Source organism: Condylura cristata, unplaced genomic scaffold (genome assembly GCF_000260355.1).
Source record: "Condylura cristata isolate star-nosed mole 26May11 unplaced genomic scaffold, ConCri1.0 scaffold00002, whole genome shotgun sequence".
NCBI lineage: Eukaryota > Metazoa > Chordata > Mammalia > Eulipotyphla > Talpidae > Condylura > Condylura cristata.
This window is the reverse complement of record NW_004567103.1, coordinates 35,991,116-36,002,303: the sequence shown is the minus strand read 5'-3', so window position 1 is coordinate 36,002,303 and position 11,188 is coordinate 35,991,116. Positions and strand designations below refer to the sequence as shown.

The 11,188-nt window shown below is 35.1% G+C and overlaps 1 protein-coding gene across 1 annotated transcript in view; it reads left to right on the top strand.

The window, feature by feature from the left end:
- Positions 1–7,084, top strand: part of ZNF804A (zinc finger protein 804A) — a 224,836-nt gene extending 217,752 nt beyond the window's left edge. The window contains exons 3-4 of the mRNA XM_004674462.2: positions 1,253–1,383; positions 3,407–7,084. Coding sequence (XP_004674519.1) covers positions 1,253–1,383; positions 3,407–6,623 — 3,348 coding nt within the window. The 3' untranslated portion in view covers positions 6,624–7,084. The remainder of the gene's footprint in view (positions 1–1,252; positions 1,384–3,406) is intronic.
- Positions 7,085–11,188: the final 4,104 nt, after the last annotated feature.

Genomic DNA, 11,188 nt, shown 5'->3' with positions numbered 1-11,188 from the left:
GGTAAAGCCAGAGATGCAAGAGGTGGAAAGATTCACCAGAGACAGAGTGGGGAGCAGGACAGTTGGATCTACTAAAATACACTGCTAAAGGAGCAACACAGGAGAGGTCTGCCATATCATAAGTTGGTTACCTCCCTGGCCAGGAATTGAACCAATGTTGCTGTCCATAGCTTGATAGCACTGACTTTAGTCCCACCAGGGAGGCCCAGAGTAAGTATTTTATATACCAGGCATTATTCTAAGTCCTTGGCATACATCAGTGTAAAAGGTACTTATTAAGATTATGTTCAATTCCTATAAAAGTGTGGTTGATATATATTTATATTCTCATTGGGCTGTGTTCTGACATATCACAATTGCATAGCAACTTGATTCACCAGGAGAAAAACAATAATTTTTAATAACTCTGCATTGTGTTTGTTAAAGCTCAAGTGAAAATATTTGTGGTATGGGACCACCTTCATGTTCATAAAAGCATGTTACACACATGAGAACTTATCAGTTCTATTCCAGTTGACATGTTCTTTTTCTGAGCCTCAACCCAGATTGTAAGCTCCTTTAATACAGATGAATAATATGCTCAATGTAAAAAGAATTTGCACAAGAATAGGTTATTCTTCCCAAATTTTGACTTACATGGGAAATGTGCCTAATATTTGAGGGGAAGGATTGCCTAAGTCATGTTAGTGGAGGGCTTGGAGGTGACCACATGGCATGGCAGACCTCTCCTGACCCACCCGCTACTCCCCTCAGAAGTGTACTTCATCAGTCTGCCTGTTCTGCTCCCCACTCTGTCTGGTGAATCCTCTCACCCCCCTTGAACCTCTGGCCTGTACCCCAGCTTTGTATGCATAAATAAAGAAATCTTTTTAAAAATGATAAAATGTATTATATATAACTGAAAATTGAAATCTGATTAAGTTTGTTTGAAAATTAGGGTTTATAAAACACCACATTTTCCCCCAAATAAGGCAGAGAACTTAGCAGGAGACAATCGATAAGAAAAAATAAAAGTTTTCAATTCTAGTTTACCGATGGCATAAGTGCATATTTTGATATACTGTAATGATGTATCTCAGCATTTTCACAAGCTAAAATGTTCAAGAAAATGGTTTGTTAAAAGTGGATTGCCATAGTTGTTGAATTTTCCTTTAGATGAGGTCAAAGATGATGGATTGGAAAATTCCAGAAATAATAACTTTGAAATTACCATTGACCCAAAACTATTAATCATTTCCATATTTTTTAACAGAGGCTCAAAGAGCTGAAACAAAGGGAATTTGCTCGAAATGTAGCATCTAAATCCAGGAAGGATGAAAGAAAGCAGGAAAAGGCTCTCCAACGCCTGCACAAGCTGGCTGAACTAAGAAAGGAAACTGTGTGGTGAGTATACAATGAAATGTTTAAGTTTTCTTAAAATAAATGGCCATTAAGCAAAGATTTTTACAAATAAAGGACAAGAATGTATTCATTCCTGTACCCAGAATGAGATGCTCACATTTTCATGATTTTTCTGTGAGTTGTAAAAACGGTAATTTGAATTTGAATTTTAGGCAAACACCTGTTTAATGCACATTTCAATACAAAGCCAAAATTGCTATAATTTCAGTTTAAAAATAAATTTCACATTATTCCTCTATTTAAGCTATCCTAGTTGAAAATTATTATCTTCTTGGTTGAAATTCAAATATTTGAAAAAAGAGACCATAGAGCACCATCTCATGACCTTTGTCATAAATGGAAATTTATAGGAACTTACTGTTTTAATTAAAAATTCAGAGGGCTTTCACATGAAGTTATTCTTTTAAAAAGATCAGGAAGACCTTATACGTTTTAGGGAAAGGTCAAAACTGGTTTCACTATGAATAAACTATAAATAGACTGTAAAAAGGTCGCACTCTCACATTTTGATTTGCTTCTACCAGAGAGGATCTATAATGTTACAATTCTGAACTTAAAATTAAAGCTAGAGCAATGTCATGGGGGAAAAAATCTTTTAGAGTCTCCCCACACAATAAATAATCTCTTTCATGACTGTCTTAAACAGAACTGTTTTATATAAAATCTATTGTGTAGATTTGACACAATTGTCAACAGCATTGGAGAAATACTGATATATCAAACATTGTATTGTTAGATTTGGAAAAATCAATATAGATTTAAATGCATTTAAAATCTAATAGGGAACTGTTAAAAAATCAAACAGAACCACTATTAAGTTATATCAAATAAATTTTACTCTATCTGGCAGTAATTGAAATATTATAGATGTGAAAATTTATGCTATAGAAATTCAAAAAGCTAATTTAATGAATGTTATCATTTGTAAACATAAATTTTGAATTAATAAGAAAAATAGAGCTATTATAAGTCATGTGCAAAAAAAACACTATTATTTAGTTTACATAGTGTAGATTTCACATAATACCTGCACATGCATGACTTTCCTATTAACTCTGTGCCTCTACAGAAGCGCAAAATAGAAAGCAGTAATATAATGCCATATAAAAAGAAATAACATGTTAAATTTTAAGTTATAATTTATAATAATTTTTAAGTATAAGAATCGCAATTTCAAAGACTCCAAGCTATCATCAAACTACTATTACATCTGAATAATTTCTGCATCACAGCATACTGCTTGACCTGAGGTAGACTTTTAATGAACACTGGTTGATCTGAATTGTTAAATGGAATTTCCAGCCCTTCTTAAGTCATGACTAAGGACTTCCTTCATAACCTTCACATGATATTAGTGATCATATTTATGAATTAAAGTAACATTATTTTTATTTTTATTGTAGATAATTCCACAATACTCCCAAAAAGGCAATGGTGGCTAAAAAAAAAAAATCTAGAAGAGGTATCACTGGTTGAGAGCATAGGATTACCCTCAAATTGTTGTTGTAGCTATAAAAGTAACTTCAACACTGTACCACAGTTGTCCCAAAATAATAACTAAATGAAATTGTGTTTGGAAGTCTATTAAATCATATTAAAGCAAATTTCTTACCAAGATTTAAATATCTGAAAATATCCTATAATGACATTTCTTTTTTTAAAAAAAAGATTTTAGTTATATATGTACACAGGACTGGGGTACAGGCCAGAGGTGTGGGGGGTTAGAGCCTTCATCAGAGACAGAGTGAGGAGCAGAGCAGGCAGATGGACTGAAATATGCTGCTGAGGGGAGCAGCAGGCTGCTTAAGAGCGATCTGCAGCACCATGTGGGTCATCTCCCTAGAGGGTATTGAATTCTTGCCACAGTGGCTGTGATAGCTTCAAAGAGTTCTGCTCCAACCCTTTGAGCCACCAGGGAGCGCCAACAATGACATTTCTAAGACATATTTGAAAATTTTGTGTCTTAAGTGAACTATCTAATATACATGCATGTTTCCTTTTGTAGTGCCCCTGGAAGTGGCCCCATGTTCAAGTCAACAACTGTTACTGTGAGAGAAAATTGTGGTGAAATTTCCCAAAGATTTGTTGTGGATTCAGTTAATAACCAGGAAGATTTCAAGTGTACTTTGACTCATAGTGAAGAGAATTGTAAAGATGTTACCAAGGTTATTGTAGATCCCGAAAGTACAAATAATTATGCAGCAAAAAATAACCAACTTGGAGATCAAGCACAGGGAATTCATAAACACAAAACTGGCTTTTCGTTTGCATTTCCAAAGAAAGCATCTGTGAAGCTGGAGTCTTCAGCTGCTGCCTTCTCTGAATACAATGATGATGCCTCTGTGGAAAAAGGATTTAACAGAAAAAGTAGATTTGTTCCCGGTGCTTGTCATCTTCAACTATCTTCACCAACAGATGTGCTTTTGAGTTCTGAGGAGAAAGCTAATTCTTTTCGTCCACCAGAGGGAATGTGCACTGACAGAGACACTGCTCCAACTCAAGAAATGAAAGACAGTTCCAATGAAAAAGATACATTTTTCTTACCTTCATTTTGTCAATTTCAAGTCTCTTTATCTTCTGATGCAGATAATAGTCAAAGTTCAGTTCTACTTCCAGATCAAATGCTACTAGAAGATGCTAATGTTAAAGAAGACATTCCTTTGAGTGGTAACAATTCTGAGTTGTTAGGAAATAAAGACACAATTATTGATATGCCTAATAGCTCCATATCTTTACAAGGTACCACAGAGGAAAATGCTAATGACAAGGACACACCCACAGTTGAAACTGAAAATAAAAATCTTGAGATGATGGTCCCTTCAAATATCGAAGAGGATAAAGCAATTTTACATGAAAAACCAGATGTATATAAAAGACCATGTGAACCTTTTGCACCTGTATTTACCAAAGATGGCTCCACAGTTCTTCAGTGGCCATCGGAAATGCTGACTTACACAACTACTCAACCATCAATTTCTTATAGTTGTAATCCTCTCTGTTTTGACTTCAAGGCTACTAAATTAAACAACAACACAGATAAAAATAAATTATCTGCAAATGATCTTTATTCTGAGCAGAAGGCAAAAGATATTTTCAAGACGTCAGTTTCAGATTGCAAAGACACATCTATCACAGGACCCCTAGATAGTGAAACTGGAGGTGGAAGAAATGAAGACACTCACATGAGTCCTCTTGTAGCTAATTTCTCTAATAGTTGTGATTCTGGAAAAGGTGAGCATATGGGTCAGAGGTCTAAAAATACCTACTATAGGATCAGGAAAACAAAGAAACACAGTTTTACTAAAAATCAAGTGAAACAGGACACACTAGATGAGAAATACAACAAAATAAGGTTGAAAGATACACATGAACATTGGTTTCATAAAAGCAGAAGAAAGAAAAGAAGAAGAAAACTATGTCAATATCATCATGGGGAGAAAACCAAAGAATCAGAAACTCACTCAAAAATGGTAGTGGAAAATAGTGGCACAAGTAGGAAAAATCTGCTAGAAACAATTTCAGAAAAGCAGTATTTAGCTACAGAGCAATTATTAGATCCACATCAATCGACTGATAAAAAGCTTAAATCAGCATCCATACACTTAAGTGAAAATGAAGAAATGTGTAAAACCTGGAATATTAAATACAATAATAATGAGTCTATGAGTTCTAAAGACCGATGTAAAAATAACACATTTGTTTTAGATGGACATGGCAATCCAGCAAGGGTACATTCTGAGAAGCAAAATTTAACAGATTCCAGAACTAGCTGTAGCTGGAAAGCCAAAAGGCCCAGCTGTAGTCCAGATCACAGATGTCTAGTTCTTCAAAATGATGTGACATGCATGAGTCAGAACCAGGCTGTTAAAAGAGGTTCTAGTTCTTTCATTAATGAATCAGAAAGACTCCATCGAAAGCGACGACAGCAATCTCATTGTTATTCTTCAGATGAAAGTTTAAATCAACAGACTTATTCCCCAGAGGAATTTTTAAGGCCACCACGTGGTTCAATTGCCCCTTGTAAACCAAAAAGGAAACGGAGGAGAAAAAGAAGCAGATTCCACACTGGGCTTACAGTGCTAGAACTCAAAGAAAATACAGATTGTCCTGTGAAACGCAATCCTTCCTTAGGTCATCAAGATGACTTGATAAATGAGGACAGAAGAGAGGAAACGAAATCACAAGAGCTTGCAAGTGTGGAAAAGAACTCAGAAAAAACTGATCACGTAGAAGACATACTGAATTTGCAACTGACCAATCCCCTTCCTTCTGATACTAATTGTGAAACTGAGCATTTAGTGGAGACCAGGTCTCCTAAACTGTCAGAGACTTCCCATGAACCCACCATATCTGTCTATGTAGCTAGTGCCCCAGCAAAAGAAGAAATCGACAACACCGTGCTCAAACACAAAGAAAGAAGTGGGGATGCAAACATTAATGACAAACAAATTCCTTTCAAGGTGCCTAATATTGAAAGGAACTTTAGACAGTCACAACCGAAATCATACCTTTGCCATTATGAGCTGGCTGAGGCCCTTCCGCAAGGGAAGATGACTGAGGCAACAGCTGAGTGGCTGCGTTTTAATTCAGGAATCCTTAACACACAACCACCATTACCATTCAAAGAAGCACACGTCAGTGGCCATGCTTTTGTAGCAGCAGAGCAAATCTTGGCTCCATTAGCTTTGCCAGAACAAACATTATTAATTCCAATAGAAAACCATGACAAATTCAAAAACCTGCCATGTGAGGTCTACCAGCACATCCTACCACCAAACGTACTGGCCAACAAGGTCAAATTTAGCTTTCCTCCAGCTGCTCTCCCACCCCCTCCCACACCTCTGCAGCCTTTGCCTTTGCAGCAGCCCTTATGCTCTACCTCTGTAACCACAATCCATCATACTGTTTTGCAGCAGCACGCTGCAGCCGCTGCAGCCGCTGCAGCCGCTGCAGCTGCAGGTACCTTTAAAGTGCTTCAACCACAGCAACAGTTTCTGTCCCAAGTCCCAGCTCTCACCAGAACATCGTTACCTCAGATCTCAGTAGGACCAAGGCTTTGCCCTGGGAATCAGCCAACTTTCGTTGCTCCTCCTCAGATGCCAATTATTCCAGCATCTGTTTTACATCCCAGTCATCTGGCTTTCCCACCTTTACCTCACACCCTCTTTCCTTCACTGCTTTCCCCACACCCTACTGTCATCCCACTGCAACCCCTCTTCTAGTCATCACTATGTGAGAGGAAGAAAATATTCATGTGAAAACTATTGCTATATGCATCAATGCTCATCTAATTGGATAATTGCCTATTTAAATGGTGGAAATAAAGTGGCCAAAAATATGGCCTCATTGATATGAAATCATTTACTGTAAGTGTAATGATGCAAATAAATTCTTAAGTTTCTGATATATAATATTATTAAGGCACTGAATAGTTTGAATATCAATATAATATATGCTATATATCAAAATGATGTCTTAAGAGTATGTATAATGTACATAAAATATATTTATAGTACTTAATTTATGTTGTAAAGTATGCTCCTTGTTTTTTTTAATCTTTGTGTATTTGCACCTATTTAATGTTTAGACAAAGCTGATGGCACTATGTTTTGTACCATGTCCCTTGAAACTGTATATTCAGTGAAAAAATATCTCTTGCAATAAATTTTTGTTAAATATTTAAGTAAATTAAACTTTTGTATTTAGTTGGCTCTCATGGCTTTAGGCATATAGAGCAACAGAGTCTTGATTTGGATATATTTTTAATTCACTGACATCTTTGAACCTCAGAGCCCCTACAAATTATCTTTGGAGCTCATTTCAACTTTAACTGTAACACCAACTTTCAGGATAATTGATCCATTTGTTTCTTACTGCTACTCCTGCTTAGAATTTACTTTATTTCTTGAACAATTGACTCTCCAGACAATAAGCACCAGAAATTTTTGTTAATGTCAGAGTTGGTGGGAGGATAACTAATAGAACATACACAGTACATTGTATTCTTCCAGCAATGGTAAAACAGTATTAGTAGATAGTGTCAAATAATATACATTCTTATAACATTTTTATAGGTTAAAACTCCCAAAGTCATGGTGTTTATTTTTACTTGTTACAAGAAGTATATATTTATAATAGTGTTGGCATGGATTAAGGAATCAGTTTAATTAATAAAATAATATCCATTATATAACATTTTGGAAAGAATGACAAACATAATCTAATTGAAAATCTAGCAGTGTGAAGGAGAGTAAATAAATAACTCTTCCTCCTGCAAATCTTTCTAGTAGTCATGTTTTATCATAGTTCCAAATCACCCAGGAACAATTATGGAGTCTTTATAGCAAACTTCAATGTTCTGTTTTATTTTTAATGACTTCTACACTATTATCCTTGCAAGTGTTACACTGTGTATGGAAGAATGTAATTATTTATCAGAAACTAGGGACCATTACACTTAGTCCAAGAAAGTTTTTGAATAAATTCATGTCCGGTCCATTGGTAAGACAATGTAGAGAGTGTTCTAGTGAGTGTTCAACTTGCAATGATAGAGGTTTATGGCAGCCTTGTAATGAATCCAGGCACTGTCAGTCTTTCCACAGGGAGAGCGACTTTTAAGTGACGCTGCACTCAGGAAATACTATTTCATATGTCTGTGTAGTAACTGGATTGCCTTCAATCATATTGAGCATAAATATGTATCCCCACATCAGAATAATCTATATTGAATTTTATTTTAAGTAGAGAAATAAGGGAGGAAAATCTAGGTCACTTATTTTCTTATTTTCCATACAGAAACCTTACATAATTGGTTTAAGTGTTTTCCTGAAAAACGGTTGTGAAAGACTGAGTATACCATTTATGATTGACAAATAAGAAGATAGAAATAGTAAGGGAAGCAATTCCATCTCAAATGTGCTAAGATAACATGTTCCAAAAGTGGGAACTAAAATTGGAACGGATGATTTTTTTCCCCAAGCAAAATATTTGAAACTATCTTTGAAGATAAAATAGATGGGAATATCAACTGGGGAATGTTGACCCAGTTTCTTTCCAATCTGTCAGAACAGGATTGTTGTCTCTGCTTTTAAACTCAAACCAAGTGTTTGACTTTATGCTACGTTTCCTTCTTTCGATTATATTCTATCTGACTTGTTTACCTCTTGTATCTCGTTTTTATTTTAATAATTCCTTCTCCCCTGATCTTTCTGGTCATTTCATTGTAGGCATCCTTTATGTGTTTTTTTCTCTCTTTTCTCCATTTTATAATTCTTTCATTATTTTTTCAATATTGTTCTATATTTCATCTTTGCTAAGTGATATGGTTAAGTATGCTTAATTTCACGTTTGTTATAATGTAGTTGATTGCTAAACATATGGTAAAAATTTCAGGAGAGTTTGAGAATAAAATTGTTTGCTAAAGACTACTTGAAGCTCAACAGATTGGTTTTTATGGACATAAGTGACTAGATAAGAAATGAATTTGATTTAAGCACATCAAACTTATGCTAACAATAAACAACTCATCAATATATTTGATATCTTTGATAAGATGTTGTTTACATAATCTAGCCACCCCTTATATATTGGAGACCAAAATGAATGTATGATCAGACAATTGTTCTCTATTCAATAAGACCAATTAAGGGCTGCTGGCTGAAGGACTGAAGATTACGTGAGAAGAACAATCATACAGGTAAGTCAGGGTGAAATCCTCAGGTGATAGAGCTATCAGAAAACCATCAGTAAATCTCATATTACAGCAACAGTGGAATTCCTGCTAGTAGAAGTACTACTATGTAGTAGGTTTGGGCACTGACAAAATTTTATGGAAATAAAATCCTAGTTCTGCCCAGGTGTAAATGTCCCAATTAACTGAGAAATTTAATTGATTCTACCATTATTTTTTATTTACTCTCTAGTCTCCTAGTTGCAGTCATTGCTATATAGCATTTGTTATGGTAAAGGGAAATGATCTGATCTAGAATACAGAAAAAGACCTGAAATATTCAATATTGAAAATATTCAGTAACCATAGACAAGTAATGAAAGGATTCACACTGGATGACAAGAGGGAAAGACACCACAACTTCAACCACTTTCTCTCTCATATAATAAGATATGATAGATGGATCTCTCTCTCTCTCTCTTTCTCTCTCTCTTTATATATAAATAACTTGAAGATATATATGAGTTAAAATTTTATATGAAAATATCCACTGAGCATCGATATACATACAGTATTTGAACTGATAATTCAGTCATATTTTTTTATAGCTACGACTAAATATCAGTTCTTAGTTATGTTTTTAAGCTCTTGGACTCTGTATAAAACACAAAACAAAATCTGTTATGTAAGTCAGAGACTAAGATGCTGTGCCCACATCAAATCAATCAATGAATTATTTGGCATCACTTCTTTAATTCCCTATATTGTAATGATAAAAATTGTCCTTTCCTTAATTTCTTATTTCCATAATTCATACTTTCTACTTACTGCCAAAGTTATTTATCTTTTTTTTTTACATATAACCTTAGAGTAGAGGACACTCCTCTACTTTATATTTTGAAGATTTATTTATTTATGCATATAGAATTGGGGTACAGGCCAGAGGTTTGGGGGATGAGAGGGTTCATCAGAGACAGAGTGGGGAGCAGAACAGGCAGATCGACGAAGTACACTGCTGAGGGGAGCAGCAGGCAGGTCAGGAAAGGTCTGCTGCACCGTGTGGGTCACCTCCCTTGCCATGGCAGGGGATCTAACTAGCTCTGAAGCTGCAGCTAGCATTGTAGTGCTGTGTTTTAACCAGTTGCACCACGGGGGAGGACCCTACTCATCTACTTTAAAACTTATGGATGCACTTACTTCAAGGTAATAAGTATATCCAAGTAATAAGATTATTGTGGATCTATGGTGAAGCAGGTGCCAGCCACTCTTCTCAATCAGCCATTCCAACAGGCTTTGACAAAACATTCAACTATTTACAATCTTTGAGTTTATGAGAATATGGCTGCTACCTGCAATGCCTTCCTCCCTATGTTTTTCTTTACTTGCCTGACTGAGTCACAATGGAAGTTAAGCAGTTCCTTTTAGGGCTTCATTTTCCCATCCCCTCTGTCCCTAGATAAGTTTCCTCTCCTCTGCTCTTACCTGGTATGCTATGGAAAAAAAAAAAGTGTTATAAAGTATTCTCTGTGCTGAATATATTGTTTGTCAAATTCACTAAATTAAGAACTCCTTGTGTCACTAGTATATAAGCATAGTAAATGCTCAGTGAAAATTTGTTGAATGAGAAAATAAAATGAGTTCGAAAAATATATAATAGAGATCTAATGGTTTTATACATTTTTATTTGAAATTGACCCTGAATCAGTCTAACTAAATATATAATATTCCAAACTATTGAGTATTTCAAAGCACTATTTAACCAAAAAGAAAAAAAAATATATAGAATAATAAATCATTTAAAATAGAACTCCCTAACCAGTATTCCAAACACAACTTAAAATATTTACGCCACCAAGAAGGCACAAGTTCATTCTGTCTCTGTGTGTATCAATTATCTATCAGCTATTGCCTTTCACTTCTATTAGTTCTCATGACCTAACATTAACATTTGTGTCAGACACTAAACTAGATATTGCAGATAAATTAATAGAACCCTGCTGCTATTTGAATATTCAAGCCTAGGAAGGATGGCAGATATGCAAAATCTTTACATTTAGTTCTATGGACTGATTATTTCATTACTAATCAACCAAAAATGGTTTCATTGATAATCATTAA